The sequence below is a fragment of the Canis aureus genome, chromosome 2, assembly GCF_053574225.1.
Source record: "Canis aureus isolate CA01 chromosome 2, VMU_Caureus_v.1.0, whole genome shotgun sequence".
Taxonomy (NCBI): domain Eukaryota; kingdom Metazoa; phylum Chordata; class Mammalia; order Carnivora; family Canidae; genus Canis; species Canis aureus.
The window spans coordinates 61,927,403-61,945,936 of record NC_135612.1 but is presented as its reverse complement, the minus strand read 5'-3'; the positions used below and the strand labels follow the sequence as shown (position 1 = coordinate 61,945,936).

The window sequence follows — 18,534 nt, the reverse complement described above, 5'->3', positions numbered from 1 at the left end:
CCACCAGGGATGCAGGATGAGGGTGAGGAAGTGGGCCCCAGACGTGAGCCAGTCAAGTGACGTCGTCATCTGTTCACACCAGGGCCATGTGGTTTCAGCATTGAATCTCTGCCTCCGTGTGCAACTGGGCCCTGAGGGGTGCTAAGGACACCAGGGTAGCTGAAGTGCTCACATGGACTGTGGCCTGGCCTCCGAGCGCCCTGCAGGGCCCCGCTGACTCCTGGGCTTCTGGCTCCCGGCCTGTCAGCTTTGAGCTTCTGAGTCCTCCCTGCTCCTCAAAGTCTTACCTAATCAGCTGAATGGGGTACCATGCTTCTTAGCTCTGGGCAGACCCCTCCTGGGGAGCTTTGGCAGTCGGTGTTGTCGGCAGTCAGCAGTCATCTTGGGGTGCAGGTGTTTTGCCCACCAGCCTGCACAGACAACTAGGCGGCAGGCTGCTCAGGTGGGGTACCATTCACCCAAGTCTCTTGGGTTCCCTTCAGTTGGCAAGAATCAGCTGCCTGTTGTCTTGGCAGGGCAGTCCCAGAGCCCACACTATAGCAGGTACCAGCAAGGGAGACACGGGCACCATAGTCCTTGCCCTTGGGCTGGAGAATGATGAGCACACGGGCTTCCCCCGGAATCTGTGACAGCCCTGAGAGCCTGGTGCCAGGAGCCTCAGGACCCCCTTCCCCTGCACAGGGACCATGGTGGAGTGTCTCCCCGCTAGGGCTGCAGTCTCACTTCGGCTCTAACATTCCATGGGGCTGACTTGAGCTCCCCAACTGTCTCCTCTGTGATATAATTCCAAAGCCTCTGATGGCACCTTAAGCTGCCAAGGCTGCGTCCTCCTTCTTCGTCCAAGCCTGGACAGCCAGACCCTGCCTGGTGCATCTGAGCACACCTGGCCTACCCATTGTTTCTAAAAAGAAGGGTCCCAGAGCCCCTGGTGTGAGTGGGCTTTGCTGCTGCATATCCCCCACTTGCCCTCCTGCCGCCACAGTAGAGGTGCCCTCAATGGAGGGCAGGACCTCACTTTTCTTGAGAAACTCCTGAAGCCCTTCTAGATGTGTTGGGGGGCTGCCCCTTGCCCTCGAAGCAGCCTGGCAGTAGTCTGAGTGCCACTTGGTGGCATGTCACCAAGACTCCATTTGGGGAGCCATGAGCATGTCCTGCAGTTTCTACTGATTTGGGGGTCTTGACAGCCTGGCCCCTGCATCTGGTCAGATGGCACTTGCCACTAGCCTCCCAAACAGATGTGGGGGCTGCTCCAGTGGCCTTCTCCCTGTCAGCCATGTCCTCTAGGGAGCCTGAGGGGCACGTGGAATGTGGGTGAGTCCAGGGTAGCCCTTGCTGCAGGGTCGGGGCTTGCCCACTGAGGCAGAGTGCTAACAGAGCAGAGTATGGCTACCTGGAGATGTAGGGAGAAGGCCAGTGGGGCCAGCAGGGAGCTGGGTGGCAGCTTGGAACTTCCTTCCACTGTGAGCCAGGCCATCATGGGACAATCCTTGCACCCTTCCACCGGGACAGCCCATCCTCCAGCCCGGTCCTCCCAGGGCTCTACCCTGCCACCCCGGCCACCCTCCAGCCACATTTCCACATGCCTCCCTGCCTTTGCCCAGAATGGAGTATTTCCAATGCTGAGCTCACCTGCCCACTGTGATAGGCTCGGCTCACCAGTGCCTGCTCCTGGCAGGTGCCAGAGGCTCCTCACAGGGACATCTGCTTCCTACCCGCAGCCCCCATGTCAGTCTAAGTACCTCAGACGGAGCATCCATTCATGTGGAGATGGAGGCTTACAGGGGCCTCCTGCTGAGGCCTGACTACCCCTTCTCCCTACAGGTACTGCCGGATACCCAGCCCCCGGCCCTCTGCCTCCCTATCCCTCAGAGACTGAGGGTCCCAGCAGGCCATGCAGCTGTGCCAAGGTATGGAGCTCCTCCCCACCAAGGACAGGCAGGGCCCTCCCCAGTGGGGGCAGCTGGGTTTTTACCCTGCCAACCCCTTCCACCTAGTGGGTACCTGCCCTGGGAGGACCACATGAGGGCTCTGCTTCCAGAAGCTCTCCCAGGACTCCCCTCTCTGGGGGGGCTTCCAATGCCCATTGAAACCTGAAAAGACATTTGGAGTCCAGCCTTTTACCCTGACTCCTCTGGACATGCCAGCTGGAGGGTAAGTAGGTGGTGCAGACTCCTCCTTGGGAACCACCTGTGTGGGACACCCGGAGGCCAGCGGCTGCCTCTTGGAAGCAGTGGGACCAGCTCTCTCAGTGTTTCCCAGGCAGGGGTCCCTGGGACAGCAGCTTCTCCTGATGAGTATTCACCATCCCCAGCCAAGCCAGTATGCCAGACTGCCCTGTCCAGTAGCTCTGCCCATGTGCCAAGAGGTGCCAGGAGGCAGCCTGGCTCAGCCCTTGGAGCTGCGCTGGAGAAAGCCCTCAGGTGGGGCTGAGAATTTTTATCTAAGGACTGAGGGCTTCCTGGAGGGCCTTCCAGTCACTCTCCAACATCCTGAGCACCACGTGCAAGGCGCCTACGCCTGGAGAGTGCTGCCTGGCCGGGTGGCCGTGTCCCTGTGTCCCCAGGTGACTGCCTGGAGAGGAAGGAACTCCTATAGGAAGCTGATAGCAGGCCCAGGCCTTGAAGCAAGAGCCAGATAAATGGGGCAGGTGCAGGCCCCTCTGAGCGTGCACACGTGCCCCTTCTGCCCGGGCGTGCTGCACTTCCAGCTCTGACCCTAATCTACCCACCCATCCTGGGTACCTCCCACTCTTCCACCTGAGCGACAGCTCCCTATTCCAAGTTCAGCTCTTGCGTTCTAGGCCAACTTGGAGCGAGACTCACGTGCATGGTCAGATCTGAGGAGGACCTCTATTAACCATGGTGATTTTCAGCCTGGACTTTGAGAGTCCCTCCCCTAGGCTTAGCCCACCGCCAGAATCCCACAAATGCTAGCAGGCTCACTGATGGCCCATAGTTGCTGGAGCCTGGCTGGGTGCCTGCGCCTAGGGGACAGTGCTGGGGCCTGTCCAGCAGGTGTGCTGGGCTCCTGCATTTAAACCATTGGAGTTTAATCTTTTAATTTTGTTTTGTTTTGTTTTGTTTTTTAATTTTTATTTATTTATGATAGTCACAGAGAGAGAGAGAGAGAGGCAGAGACACAGGCAGAGGGAGATGCAGGCTCCATGCACCGGGAGCCCGTGACATGGGATTCGATTCCGGGTCTCCAGGATCACGCCCTGGGCCAAAGGCAGGCGCTAAACCCCTGCGCCACCCAGGGATCCCCTAATCTTTCAATTTTGAATGTTGATGCCTTTAGGTGGCGCTTTGTCCCCATGGTACTCACAGGTTGCGTGGCCCTGCTCTCCTCTTCTGGCTGACCATCCTGCTGACATCAGCTGGCCAGACTCAGGGGACACCTCAGCCCATCCTCATCCTGGCTCTCAAGCCCACCTTTCCAGTTCCCCGAGGAATAGTCATGCTGTCTCATTGCTGGCTCTGTCTTACTCACCTTTGTCCTACAGTGTTCCCCCAGCCCCACCACTGCTAGCCAGCCCTAGCTGTGGCCCTGGCCCTTGAGACATCATCATGAGCCTCAGTCAAACTCTGGCAGAGACCTGCTGAGAGAGGGTGAGGGTCCTATGGCCACCCACTGCCAGTAGCCACCCTGCCAGCATCCCTGCCTTCCAGGAGGCCCCAGGAAATGGTGGGGAGATTCTTTTAACTGGGAGCCTGCCAGCCAGTGCTCCTTTAAGAGAGAACACAGCACAGGGTCAGACTCAGCTCCAAGCCAGCCGCTTGCCCTCTGGGTGATCTCCCCTCTCTACCCCTTCAGCTCTTCACTTGGAACATAGTGACCATGAGGATCAAAGTAGAATATAATTGTGTGTAGCTCATAAAACAGTGCCCAGTGTTCAGAGAATACTCAAATTCTTATTTTCTCACTTTTGCAAGTGTTCTGAACCCATGGTCACACAACTAGAATAGAAAAATAAAATGGCCTGGCTCAAGGTAGATCCAATTGGCATGAGGGAAAAAGGGAAGAAGGACCAAAATGGAGTGGGAAAGACTTCAGAGAGGAGGTGATGTCAGAACAGGGTTTTGCAGAATGAACAGGAATTTGCCAGTAAGTCCAAAAGCAAACTCTAGATGATCAGTTGGGAAGGGAGAGGGGCTACTTAAGACTGGTCCCTTCATTTGTTCATTTTGTTACTCAGCAAGCCTTTATTTAGCAAACCCTTTTCTGTAGGCTCTGGGGCTACAGGGAGCATGCCGCCTACCAGGTAGAAGTGGGTGTAGGTGCAGATGGTTCTGAGCAGGGTGGTTAGGGCTGTGGCGGGGCTGCCCAGGGTGGGAGGGACCAATACATACTGCCTGCCTACTGTTCTCGGCCTCAAGAACTGCCCTGGCTTCTCTGCTCGCCCATCACCCAGGCCAGCAACCAAGGAGGGAGACAGGTGATCCAATGGACAGAGTCCCACTCTTGCCCAGCCTGGTATTGGCACACTTAGTTTCCAGTCACGGAGTGTGCATGCACTGCCGGGGGGATGCTGTGTGTGGAGCGCATGGTGGGTAGGCAAGGGCTGGCATGCCTGCATGTATGTCGCCGAGGGTCCCTGGGGGTATCTGCCTCCGTGCCCCCTCCTTGCTGCCCCCCCATCTCCATCTTTGTTGGCCCTGGCCCCTCATTTTACCCCACCCTGACTGCCTACCCCCCACCCTCTACCCCCGGGCTCCTCCTGGGCCCCTGGTCTGTGCAAGTGGGGCGGGGCTGAGCTGGGGGCTCGGCTTGGACCCCAGCACGCTGGGCTCCCAGCAGGTGAGGCCTGGTGGCCGGGCTGGCGCCTGGGCCGTGGGTTTGAGGTCTGGCCCACTCGCTGCAATATTGATGGCCCGTCAGGGCAGCCCTGATTCCTGCGCTTTCAGTTAAAAGGTTTCTGTTGTTGTAGCTTATGCAGTTGCTCTGTTGCTATGGAAACGTGACATCAAAATGACGTTTCCCGTTTAAAAGCTTTTAACTAAATTCCTGCCTGTCAGATGTAGGCCCCATTTTGAGCGTGGAGCTGCCTTCCAGGAGTGGGGCTCCCGCCCTGGTGCGCAGACCACAGGCCCCGCCTGAGCGCGCTCCTTTAACCCCGCAGGTACCTCCGGCATGGCAGCCGCCGAAGCGCCTGGCTACCTCGTGTCCCCTCAGACGGAGAAGCACCGGCGTGCCCGCAACTGGACCGATGCCGAGATGCGTGGCCTCATGCTCGTCTGGGAGGAATTCTTCGACGAGCTGAAGCAGACCAAGCGCAACGCCAAGGTGTACGAGAAGATGGCCAGCAAACTGCTGGAGATGACAGGCGAGCGCCGGCTGGGCGAGGAGATCAAGATCAAGATCACCAACATGACCTTCCAGTACAGGTGGGCCCCACGCGCCGCATGCCTATGCACTCCGCGCACCCCATACACCCGCACGCACCCCCACGCCCTGGGCTCCGGCTCCTTCCTGTATAGGTGGGCCCCACGTGCCGCACCACCATGCACCCCCACGGCCAGCACTATGGCTTGGCAGCCAGCCATCTGTGCCTAGGCTGCTGCCGCGGACCCCCTCGGTGCTGAGGTGGGAAGGCCCTGTGTGGGCAGAGCCGGGCCACGAGATGGGGCCTCTACAAACTATCTGCCGCCTCCCATCAAGGAGAGGGAGAAGCTGAGGCCCAGCGAGGCAGAGCTGGGGCGATCAGCACCCTTCCCCAGACCCTTGACACAGGCGCCCACACAGACGACTCCCGCCCAGCCTCCACACACCCTCCTGCCAACCAGGATACCACAGGCTGGCCACCCAGGCAAGGCTCAGCTAGGCAGAGTGGCTGCCGTACAGGCAGGGAAACCGAGGCCAGGGGTGAGGAGGAGGCTCAGCTCCTAAGCCTGCAGTCCTGCCTGGTGCTGACACTGTCATTCCCAGCAACCACTGAGCCCAGACGTGAGTGCTGCCAACACGGGCCACGGTCAGGAGCAGGGTGTGTAGTAGGTCTGATACTGGAGCCCTGGACCACCCAGGGGCCCCACTTGTGGGAGGGGCCTTGTTTGTGGAAGGACAGGTGTGGGCCTATGATGCCTCCACCTACCCCCCCACCGTGGCATGAGGGGAGCTGTGAGTCAGGGCTGCCAACAAGGTTCCCAGGCAGGGGAGCTCTGGCCCCTGGGAGGGGTGAGGGGGCAGCTATGGCCCCACGGGCCCAGTGTCTCTGGGTGTGTGTGAGCCAAGCCCATCTGCAGAGGGTCATGGTGTGCAGAGGGTCCTGGGTAGGGCAGAGATCACAGCAGTGCAGAGGGTCCTGGGTGCAGCCAAGGTCACAGATATGGAGTGGGTCATGGGCATGGTAAGGGTCACAGGCAGGGCAGGGGTCATGGTCTGACTGGGGTCTTGCTGGGGGCCACAGGGGGAAGACTGGTAATGAGATTGGGGCCACAGGGCATGCTGGCAAGGGTGGGCCTGTCCACATCCCCAGAGGATATGCAGGTGCCCAAGGTGGCTGCTGTGAGCAGGGGGCAGAGGTGCAGCCAGGGCTGGCTGCACACAGGGCTTGCAGGCTTGCCCTGGGCACCTTGAGAGGGCTGTCCCTGGCAACAGTAGGCAAGGAGCCGACTGCTGTCCTTCCCCCACCCCCGGCCTATAGCTCTCAGCCTGTTATGACACCCAGTCGGCTATTTCCAGTTAACTTTCTGTGGCCCTGGGAGGAGGAGTTGCAGGGCCTGGACCTGCCTGAAGGCCCATGTCCACCTGCCGTCCCAGCCCCCAGGCCGGCCCAGGGGCCAGAAATGAGGCAACCATTAAGGGTCTGAGGGCCTCAGTCACCACATAAATAGCAGCCACCTGCTCATGGTGCAAGGGATAGGTTGTCTGTAGATGCGTGTGTATTCCCATTCCTGCCACCTGCATGCACATGGAGAGCCCTCTATGCCTGCTGCGGGGCAGGGGAGCTGCAGAGGCAAGGCCGGCTGCTTTACCAGCTTCCCATCTGACTCAGTAACTCATGGGCTCTGATTAGTGTCTGGCAGAGTTGTTCATTATTTATCCTGAGAGCCATCTTCAGAGTCCCAGGGGAGGCATTCTGTTCCCTTCTTGGAGGTGGGGATGGGGGCCAGGGAGCCCATAGGCCATGCAGGTGCAGCAGAGTGGGGCCTGGGCCCTCCAGTGGGGCACCCCTCCAGACCCTCAGTGCTGGGGGTAAGGGCTGCACACATGTACAAGACTGCAGTTTCCCATTCCCGGGGGGGTGGGGGTGGAGGTGGGAACTGAGCCCTAGACCACAGAGCCTGTAACAGGCTGATGCTTCAGTTGGTCGACTGGTTCTTCATCTGTTTCTTTCCACCCCGACCCAGAAAGCCTCCCATAGCAAAATCTTTTCTTATTTTCTCATGGTAGCTCCTTACATATTGAGGTTGTCAGGCTAAGGAAGCCTGTGGGGGTGGCCAGGTTCCGTGGAACATGGTCTCTTGGAATACCGTTCAGGGGTCTCCTGTGCCAGAAGCAGGCTTTCCCTCATTTCTCCAAGGAGAGCCTGACTTGAGTGGTCAGAGCAAGCACAGGGAGACCTCTCAGGGTGCTGGAGGGGAGCCTAGGCAGAGGTTGGGTGGGGGCCCCAAGCACGGTCCTCAACTTCCCACACCCGGAATTTGTGCAGCTTCCAGGGTGTTGGATGGTCCTGGGGTCAGGAGACAGAGCAGCCTGTGCCTCTGTGGCCTGCTCCTGGCTTTCTACTCTGGACATCCAGGCTGGTGGATGAAGCTCCTAAGGCCTCCTCCTGCTGCAGCTGGCCTCAGCTTGCTGCCATGGGCCACAGACCCCCTTGCTGTCCAGGTGGGCCTATTTGCTGAAGGCAGCTCAGTCAGATGCTCAGCTCAGTATTTCTAGTGAAGAGTGTGACCAGGGGCCCACGCTGGAGGGAAGCCCACATCAAGAGACAGGAGCCATCGGCCACAGGGGTCGCCAGAGCATGAGGGCCTCCATCCCCGGGAGAAGCGTGGGGCAGGAATGTAAGGACCCCAGACTAAGGCTGGGTCTGATGGGCAGGCAGCAACCTCCCAGTGGTGGCCTCCTTCCCAGCTCTTTTACAGCTGAGTCTTCCCATCGCTGACCTCCCCAAATTTGGCCAAGACCCAGGGACCTACAAGGCCTGTCTGGTGGGGAAGGGCAGGACACAGGGCTGGACGGGGCTCCAGCCCACGGTGGGCAGAGCTATGCTGTGCATACCCCTGGCCCCGGAGTCTAAGTAGGAATGAGGAAGATCAGGCCCAGCCCTGCTGCCTCCTGGTACCTTCAGCCAAGAATGTTTGTTGTTTGCTGGGAACTGGGCATTGTCTTATTAGATTCTCCCTGGAGCTTGTGACGAATTTACTTTGCTCATCCCCATTTTACTGATGTGAAAATGAAGGCTCAGAGAGGTTAATGAACCTGCCTAAGGTCACACAGCAAAGTGGTGGAGATGAGACACAGCTCAGATGTGTTGGACACTGAAACCTATGCTCCTAACTCCTGTGGTTCTCACTTCTAAGGCAGTCTCTTTAGAAAAACAAATTTCTTATATTATGATACCTTATGGTTGTATTATATCATACTTATATTTTATTCCTATGTTTGTATATTTTATTAAAAGGAGTATTTGTTCACTGTAGGGAGTTTAGAGATTACAGAACAACCAGGACAGAGGCAGTTCAGCCCAGCTCAGGTCCTCACACTCCCAGATGACCGTATTCACGTTTGGGGCGTGTGCTTCTATTGTCCCCGGTGGGCTAGGTCCCCAGCCTGACTTCTCTCCGAGTCTAATGTCACCCTGGCTCTGGAGTCCTTCTGGGGAGGCTGTCTGGCCAAGAGTGGTACCCGCCCGAGCCATGCAGCTCCCTGGGCCCCGGGGCTCTCGCACCCCTGAGCACCCCTCAGCCGAGGGCCAGGCAGGACAGGCCGGGAGCAGCTCCGTTTCTCACCCTTGGCTCTTGTGTCTCTCGTTTCAGGAAATTAAAATGCATGACAGATAGCGAGTCCGTCCCGCCCGACTGGCCCTATTACCTAGCCATTGATAGGATTCTGGCCAAGGTCCCCGAGTCCTGTGATGGCAAACTGCCGGACGGCCAGCAGCCGGGGCCCTCCACGTCCCAGACCGAGGCGTCCCTGTCGCCGTCTGCTAAGTCCACCCCTCTGTACTTACCGTATAACCAGTGCTCCTACGAAGGCCGCTTCCAGGACGATCGCTCCGACAGCTCCTCCAGCTTACTGTCCCTTAAGTTCAGGTAGTGTGTGTCTTCCTTCCCCGCCTCCACGACCAGCGGGGCCAGGAGCCCGGCAGCCAGAGAAGGGGCTGGGAGCGGTGATGGGCAGCGGCTCTCGGGGCGGCGGTGTCGTCTGCCATCCCTGGCTGGCTGCAAAGGCCTAGGTGGTGTGCAAGTGCCTCCTGGGACAGGGGGCCTCAGGCAGGCTGGCCTCAGACGGGGAGGCCACAGACAGGGAGGCCTCAGGCAGGGAAACTGCAGACAGGAAGGCTGTAGACCAGGAGGCTTCAGACAGGGAGGTCGCAGACAGGCCTCAGACTGGGAGGCTTCAGACGGGGAGGTCGCAGACGGGGAGGCCTCAGACCAGGAGCCCTCAGACCTGAGGCCTCAGACCAGGAGGCTTTAGGCCAGGAGGCTTCAGACGGGGAGGCCTCAGACCCGGAGGCCTCAGATCAGGAGGCTTCAGACCAAGAGGCCTCAGACCGAGGCTTCAGATGGGGAGGCTTCAGATGGAGAGGTTTCAGATAGGGAGCCACAGAGAGGGAGACCTCAGACCGGGAGGCTTCAGACAGGAGGTTTCAGATGGGGAGGCTTCAGACCAGGAGGCCTCAGACAGGAGGCTTCAGATGGGGAGGCCTCAGACTGGGAGGCAGGTGGTATTGAAGTGCGGGCCATCATGTCCATAGTCTGGTTTTGGCTCCTGGCTACATCACTTTCTAGCTGTGTGGAAAGTCCTTGACCTCTCTGGGCCTCAGTCTCCCTCTGTGAAATGGGGATGAATCAGCACTTTGTCTGAGGGTGACTGGGAGTGTCATGAGAGAGAAGGAACTTGGTGTGGGGCCTGGGACATGGAGGAAATCCAATGTCCCATTCCCACCAGCCCCCAGTTTCTGGCTCCTGGGCTCCCCATCACCCCCAAGCAGATCCTGACCTGGCTAGGCTGGCTGGAAGGCATGTTGGGCTGAGCCTCCAGTGTGCTCCCCTCAGCTGGTTGCAGTGTACGCGCCTGTCCCCTCTGATGTCCCTTCACAGACGTCCTGCTGGGCCAGCTCCGGCCACCTGAACCTGCCCTGGAGATGCCTACAGACAGGTACACAGGAGGCACACTCCTGTGCTGGGGAGGCCAGGGGAACCAAAGGAGGGACATTAGGGCTCGGCTTTCAAGGGTGAATAGGAGTTGGCTAGTCTGAGAAGAGAAGGAAAAGAGTGGGTTTGACTGGCCCTGCCTCTCCCGCAGCCCTGGCCTCCAGGTCTGTCAGATGGGGGTAAGATGAGGAAGGTCTGGTATCAGGGGCTGCCAGTTGGTTTGTCCAGCGCCCCTTCCCTGGATGGGATTTCTCAGCAAAGACCCCAAACAAGAATGCATTTGTGGATGGCCAGATGGAGTCAGCTAGAAACCTGAGGTTTATGGCCAGGTGTTTCTGTGGATTGACCTGGTTCCCAGACTCACAGCTGCCCCAGGCACCACGCAAGGGCCAGGATGTGGGACTGGCACCCCTGCCCCTGAGACTGGCCAGGTCACCATTCTGCTTCAAAGCATGGGGCCCAGGCAAGGAGACTGGTGGGGTCTGGCCAGTTAGAGCAGGGATGCTCCCCAGCCCACAACAGAGAGCACAGGGCCTACCACCCGGTAGGCTACCTTTGCCTCCCTGGAACTACCAGAGGTTCCAGTCCTGGGGGAGAGGCCACACTGCCCTGCCCCCCTCCCACCCAGTCCTCTTCATCTCTCCCCCCCGTGTGGCTGCTACTCCTGAGCTCCACCTAGGCTACAGGGGGTTTGGATTATCCTGTGACCCAGGTCACTGGATTGCCTCAAGGCCCACAGGACGGCAGTGCCTACAGCCCCCTGGCCCCTTCACCATCCTGGGAGGAGGGCTACAGCCCTCCTCACCTGCTGGACCAGGGGGAGGGAGGGCAGAGCAGTTGCTCGGCTACCAGGGGCTGTTTCCCATGTGTCCACTGAGGTGGGTGGGAGAGTCAGGCAGGCGGAGCCTCTGGTGCCCTGATTGTGTGGCCGGCCATCCACACGCTGGCACTGTCCTTCCAGGTCGGACGAGCGGCCCGTGAAGAAGCGCAAGGTGCAGAGCTGCCACTTCCAGAAGAAGAAGCTGCGGCTGCTGGAGGCCATGCTGGAGGAGCAGCGCAAGCTGAGTCGCGCCATGGAGGAGACGTGCCGGGAGGTACGCCGCGTGCTGGACCAGCAGAATCTCCTGCAGGTGCAGAGCCTGCAGCTCCAGGAGCGCATGATGAGTCTGCTGGAGAAGATGATTGCCAAGTCCAACGTGTAGGCTGCCGGGTGGGCTGGCGGGCGGGTGGGCAGCCAGGGCCCAAGCAGGCTGGCCATACAACACAGGCCGGCCGGGCCAGGCCAGGTCCCAGAGGGAGCCAGCCTCACGCTGGCCCCTGGGGCTGCTCCTGGATCGGACTTCCTGGTGTGGAAGCCCCTCCTCAGACACAGGCCGAGGACACCAGGTCACACGGGGGTGATCCCCCAGTGGGAACTCCTAGAACCTGTTCTCCGGTGTGGTGACTACCGATGATACTTGAAATGGCTTTCGGCATTAAATGTGTGATTTTTCATGACTCCCTGGAAGCAGAGTTCACCTTTCCAGCTCAGAGGGAATGCACCAGGTTGGTCTATTCCAAAAACAAAAGCATATGGAAACAGGCAAGTGGCAGCTTTGCACTCGTAACAGAAACTGTCCTGAAGGGGAGATGCCTGCCTGCCCCTCCCTAGAGTCTGCAGCAGTACTCCTGAGGTGGCCTCTGATGCCACAGCAAACCCAGGGAGCCTTCGGCCCTCTCCTTGGAGTACTGGGTGCTCCAATCACCTCCCAGCAAGAAGGCTAACAGAGCAATGACAGCTACCCACAGGCACCACCCTGTTCATTTTCCTAGGCCTGGGGGTGTCACGCTGATGAACAGAGACCTGGCCTCATGCACTCCTGTTCCAGGCGAGGAGGCAAACGCGTGAAGAAGGAAATGACATGATAGCAGGTGGTGGTCAACGCAGGACAGGAAGGGCTGGCCCCAAGCATGAGGAAGCCTCACAGAAGCAGCCAGGCAGTGCAGCCAGGCCATAGACGCACAGGAAGCTTTTGGGTGTTGTGCTGGCCGGGGCCCTCTGAGCAGGAGGTGGTGGTGTCCAGAGCTGTGAGATAATGCTCACCTCCCTGCCTCTGCCCTTTCCAGCAGGAAAACCATTCCAGATGCTTCTCTGCTGAATTCTTCCTAAGTCCTGTTGGCCACTTGGGCTTTGGTCTCTGACTGCAAAGGATGAAGGGCACGGGAGTGTCTGGCCCCCCCGGGACCAGCATGTTGCTGCCCACCCAGCAGGGTTGTGAGGCAATGCAGCAAGTGACATGGTTGACTTTTGACCTAGAAAAGCTCCTTCTGGGTGCTCCTGAGCAGCCCCATGGCAGGTGGGATGAAGGCAGGGGTCCTGCCAGGAGGCTGTCACAGTTATCCTGGTTGACAGTGACCCCTCATGGGACACTCCAGTGGCCTTTGAAGTCAGCCACCCAAGGTCATGCAGGTGGAGCAGAGGCCAGTCGCAGGCCTGGCTACAGAGTCCAGAGGGCAGAGCCAGATGGAACAGGATGGATGCCCCTGGCTCACCACCTCGGGGACCTCCCCAGAGCACATGTGCATGGACTCAAACCATGCTGCTTTGGGACCCAAGGCAGTAGTTCAGTGAATGTATGACAGGAGGCTCTGCTGAAGTGTGAACTTGCCAATTTCTTCCAAAACGGTCAGTGTTCCCAGCAAGGCCAGTGTCAGCTACCAGCATGATGTCACTGAACCAGTGCTGGGGAGGCATGCACAGAACAAGCCCCAAAACCCCACCACACAGGAGACTGAGGGAGTGCCTCATCCTGAAGACCTGAACTGAGGGCTGATTTCTGGCACAGGAACCCAGCTGCTCCTGAGACACGATGTCCCAGTGAGAACTTGATTGACAAACACTCAGCCTGCTGGCTATGCCAAGGCTGCTGGCTAGAACCCCATCAGAGTGGCCCAGGGGTCGCCGAGATGGCCACAGACTGTGGCTCCAAGTGATGCAGGAGCTCTCTTACCTTAACTGTCCTGGTGCTCCCATGGCTGTGGCTGTGGCCATGGCATACCAGGTTTAACCGTCCTGGCACTCCTGGAGCTGTGGCCATGGCTACCAGGGTTAACATAGTGGCAGAAGGCAACAGTTGCAGTATGTTATGTAGCATTTTTGCCTCTGTAATTAGAAGTCATTTGCACTATTTAACTTTCCCAGCTGTCTCTCTGAGTGTGGGATCAGTGCTGTCTCTCTCCATGTCTGCAGATTCTGTGCTGCCCCATACTCTGTTGGGCTGGAGCAGAACCGATGTGGTCAGGTGGAGGCCAGCCGGACAACTGCCTGCGTCACGCGCTTCATAAATAGTGTGTCTGTAGGGAGTCTCTGATTTCTTCTGTAGTTATTGGTCCATTAAGGGGGAAAGTGACTCTATTAGTAAACACTAAGCTGTTTGATAAGATCCAGCAAGACAATGATCCTTTTAACGCCAAAAACTGAACTCCAAAACCAAACAAATATGCTTTCTCTCCCTTTATTATTTAATGTTGGCATTTATATAGCTAATGCATCAAGACAAACAAATAAGTGGGATAAAAGAAATGAAAATTGCCTTTATTTTCAGATGATATTTTTATATTCCCAGAAAACAAGATATATAAAAGATCAAGAACTCTTTAAACCACCTTGAACCTGTGGATTATGAGAATGGAATGTTCCATTCAGGGTCATAATTGAGAACCGCAGGGATTCTATGAGCAAGTTTAACCAGAAAGGTATAGGATCGACATGAAGAAAACTACGGTTTTATTGTAAAATCTAAAACAATTCCTGAGCATGTGGAGAAACCGCATACTCCTAGAAGTGCCAAAGTAAAGTGTCATCATCTTATTAATGTAATTCCAGCAATATTCTCAATAACATTGTGGGTTTTTGTTTATTTTGAAATGGAAGAAAGTTGTTTTTTTGCTGTTGTTGTTGTCATTTTTTAATTTGAAGTCAGCTCCATGCCCAGTGCAGAGCCTGACACTGGACTTGAACTCATGACCCTAAGATCCTGACCTGAGCCCAGATCAAGAGCCAGATGCTTCACTCACCGAGCCGCCCAGGTGCCCCTGAAGAAAGTATTTTTAAGTTCAAATGAAAAAGGATTGGGGCAGAGGTCTAAGGCCGAAGGATGAGGAAGACCTTCTGGGCCTCATGTGGCGCTGGGAAATGCAGAACAGAAGCAAAAAGTGTGCAGTCACACACCCATGCAGCCAGTGTGCTGTCAGGGTCAAAGCTGGAAAAACATGAGACAGAAACTCAGACTGCACTAGGGGCGGCAGGGCCCCAGGCCAGCCAGACCCAAGCGGCTTCCTCCCGAGGAGCTGACCGCATGCATGCTGCCCGGAGCCGGTCCCCGAGCCTCTGCACTCACAGGGCCCTCCATGCTCTAGGAGGCCCTGAAGATGTCACAGCCTCTGTTCCTCTGGGTCCTTGCCACCAATTCTAACACCTAACAGACCTTACTAGAAATCAAACCTAAAACTTAAAAATTGGACTCATTTCAAAATAATAAACCCATTACGTGTTGACATAAACAGCAATTGAATGAAAAATACATTTTCCAAAACAAAAGGTTTTCAGGAGAAGAGGGGCGTTGTGTCACAGCTGGCTCCAGCCTCGGGCTGGTGGGTGTCCACGGGAGACCCGGCGCCGCATGGACAGGTGTTTGGAACAGAAAGATCATGGTGGACACCTCTCCCAGGAAGGACACTGGCTGTGCGGGCTAGTTGCAGTGTGGACTCAGCCCACCAGCTCTTCCAGAGTTGTGTTGAGCCTGCAGCCAGCCATTGGTCCTGTGCCTCGGGGACCTCTGTTCGCCACGCTCTCTAACGCTGTACCGGGCATTTGGAAAATTCTGGTTCTCGCTGTCATGCGTGTCTTCTGTGCCAATACAGTGCACAGACACCATCAGCTGCTTGCTCTCACTCTCCCACCCTGACCGCAGAGCCTTTCCCAGGGTGGGTTATCGAGCTCACAGCGGTGGAGGCAGCTCTTCCACGGTCCTGACCTTGGCACAAAAGCCAGAATCTTGCCACCGGCCACCACAACCACGTGACTTGTTTTCCCCATAGGGACAGCTCCCTTTGTTGGTTTCCAAGAGCACATCCACCAGGCGCCAGAGGCCTTTCAGGTGAAAATCATGTTCCTGTGAAGAATGTTTGCAGCTGCATCTTCTGGCAGCTGAACGGTGACCACGGGCTTCTCCCTGACAGCTGTCACACCGTATGGTGGGAGTCTGTCACACAGACTGTCCATCTTGTCATGCAGAATATTAAAATGATGTGTGTCCCAGGGCCAAGATTTAATAAAATTAGTACATTTTACTGCTCATTGGGGACACTTTTAAGGGAAACGTGTTTTTTGCAGACAGTGTGTGGTGGGAGGGACACGGGACATGTCCTGTTTCTCACCAAGGACCCAGCCTTTCCACCCAGCACTGCAAATGCCAACGTGCTGAAGATGGCAGAGGGCGTTTTTCCTTTGTGATAATACTTTGGGCCTCAGGGACACTTGGGGTCCACAGATCAGTCTCTTGGGAAGGCCCAGGCATGGGTGTAAGGCAACAGGGATGAGAAGATGCTTGGTGGCCTTACTTGTATCTGTGCATCCTGGAAAGCTCTGGTGGGTCCCACAGCAGGGGCAGGGATAAGGAGGTGGTCTGCAGCCTTTGTGCAAGCCTTTGTGCAAGCCCAACCCCACCAGCCCCCATGAGCTGTGTCCCCCAGGGGGGCCCAGAAGGAGGTCCTGCTTCCCTCTAACCCCTCTGCTGTCCTGCTGACCACCTGCTGTGTACCAGGAACAGGGGAGTAGGGCGGTATCAGTCAGAGGCTTGACAATGAGGGGAGGACACCCTGAGCAAAGAAAATGGGCTCATAGCTGGAAGGTCATCGCTTCAGAAAGAAAGAGCATCACACTGACCTGCCTGGGAGCTCCAGCCCCTGGCTCTGAGTTAGCTGCCATCTCCAGGACTCCTAGGCGGGACCTCACACCAGGGCTTGTGCAGGGTGCCAGCCCGGGGCCATCTCCCCAGAGGGACCTGCACCCACTTCCTGGAGGTATAATTGGACCAAAGAACAGGCCCAATCCCCCGAATGGCCTCAGAGCCACCAAAATGGAAGCCTTGACAAGCACAGGAGCATGTCTTCCTGGCACACCTTGGTTTGGCTTCCAAAAGGCAGGTGCATCTTTGAGAACAATGGGGTATCCTTCAGCTCATTCAAGGGGGGGGGGTGGTTCCCATTTACAGCTGCGTGTCCTACATGAGACCTATTCACTGGCCTACAACCAGCGCTTTCCTCTCCCCAGAGCAGAAGGCATCGGCTGCCCTTCAGTTTTGCCTTGTAGGGCACTAGGTCAGCATGATCCAAGATCATCGTCAACCAGGAGACCATCCTTGTTTTCCTCCAAGGCAGCATTAGTTCCCTGCTCCCTTCCAGTTTGTCTTCCGGGACCTCCACCTTCTTGTCATCCAGGAGATCCACAAGAGCCAAGAGTCCACATGTCAGGGGGTCAGAGCAGGGGAAGATGAGGGAGCAGGTGCACAGGCCTCATGGTGAACCACATACACATGGCGGAGGGCATGCTGACCCTCTGTGGGGTTGGCCAGCCACACATACCTCCTTTGAACGTGTGGGCTGGGGTGGGAGGGGCCGCTGGCTGACCCGCACCAGGACACAGCAGAGGAAGGCCTGAAATTCAGGAACTGGCGATGTCTTTGGAAAACAGCCTTTGGTGCTGGAGTTTCTGGCCCTTGTGCAACCCTGTGACTGCTTCTGGCTGCCCCGAGCCCTTCCTGGTTACCCCCATGCGTGTGTGACATGGTCCCGGGGAGGAGCCCCGAGCACGGCTCTGAGCCCTCCTGCTAGGGTCATGGTACACCTTCCTGGGTACTCCGTGGTAATGCAGAGTGACACCCTCCCCCCCTGCAAGGGCAGCACCACATCCGCGTGGTGGCAGCAGTTTCATGGGTCCCGGGTAGATGAACAGATCCCACCAGGCTCTCGTGACAGCGGCGCAGTGGATACCCCTGTGTGTACTTAGGCACACTAGTGAGCATTTGTAAAATCAGACAAGACAGCTTCAGGGGAACAGAAAGTTGACCAGGAAAGTCACCGTGTTAGACTCAGCAGCTCATGTGTGAGGGAGGGGCCCAGTTTATGTCTCCAACACAGGTCCCATGTCACAGCACCGGTTGCCGACCCCAGCTGTCCCTCCACTACTGAATGGTTTTGGAATCTTTCTTAAAGATAAGTTGCCCGGGATGCCTGGCAGGCTCAGTCGTGGAGCATGTGACTTAATCTCAGGGTCATGAGTCCATGCCCCACATTGGGTGTAGAGATGACTGAAAAATAAACTTAAAAAATAAATAAATTGCCCCCAAATATGTGTGTCTACATCTATAGTCTGCATTCTGTCCATTATTAATGATTCTTATTCTTGTGTCAATACATACTGTTTTTACCATGAGTCTTAAAATCTGATATAATAAATCTTTCAATCTTGTTACTCTTTTTACAGATCATTTGGGTATTTAAGACCTTAGCATTTCAAAAAAAAAAGTACTTAGCATTTCCTTTTTTTTTTTTTTTTTTAAGATTTATTTATTCGAGAGAGACACAGAGAGAGAGAGAGGCAGAGACACAGGCAGAGGGAGAAGCAGGCTCCATGCAGGGAGCCTGACGTGGGACTCGATCCCAGGTCTCCAGTATCAGGCCCTGGGCTGAAGGCAGCACTAAACCGCTGAGCCACAGGGCTGCCAGCATTTCCATTTTTTTTTAAAGATTTTATTTATTTATTCATAAGAGACAGAGGCAGAGACATAGGCAGAGGGAGAAGCAGGCTCCCTCCAGGGAGCCTGATGTGGGACTCGATCCTGAATCCCAGGATTACAACCTGAGCCAAAGATAGGCACCCAACCGCTGAGCCACTCAGGCATCCCATCCCCCCCTTTTTTTTTTTTAAGATTTTATTTATCTAGAGTGAGGGTGCACGCACGTGCTGGTTGGGGGTAGGGCGGGGGAGAGAATCCCAAGCAGACTCCATGCTCTGTGCAGAGCCTGATGCAAGGCTTAATCCCACAACCTTGAGATCATGACCCAAGCCAAAATGTAAGAGTCTGATGCTTAACCGACTGAGCCACCCAGGTGTCCCAAGTCCTTAGCATTTCCACAATTTTTTAAACGTAGTAAAATACACATAACACAAAATCTA

At 56.5% G+C, this 18,534-nt stretch overlaps 1 protein-coding gene across 2 annotated transcripts; it reads left to right on the top strand.

Annotated features, from left to right (window-relative positions):
- Nucleotides 1-67: 67 nt before the first annotated feature.
- On the top strand, nt 68-17,829 carry MSANTD1 (Myb/SANT DNA binding domain containing 1). Of its 2 annotated transcripts, none has more exons than XM_077875822.1 (4): nt 68-1,907; nt 5,120-5,384; nt 8,976-9,251; nt 11,278-17,829. In XM_077875822.1, exons 1-4 carry the CDS (start codon nt 1,892-1,894, stop codon nt 11,516-11,518), a joined length of 798 nt encoding a protein of 265 aa, XP_077731948.1. In that variant the 5' UTR covers nt 68-1,891; the 3' UTR covers nt 11,519-17,829. The 2 variants fall into 2 exon arrangements, with proteins under 2 accessions (XP_077731948.1, XP_077731958.1); XM_077875832.1 differs by lacking the exon at nt 68-1,907 and adding an exon at nt 1,937-4,473.
- The last annotated feature ends 705 nt before the right edge of the window (nt 17,830-18,534 follow it).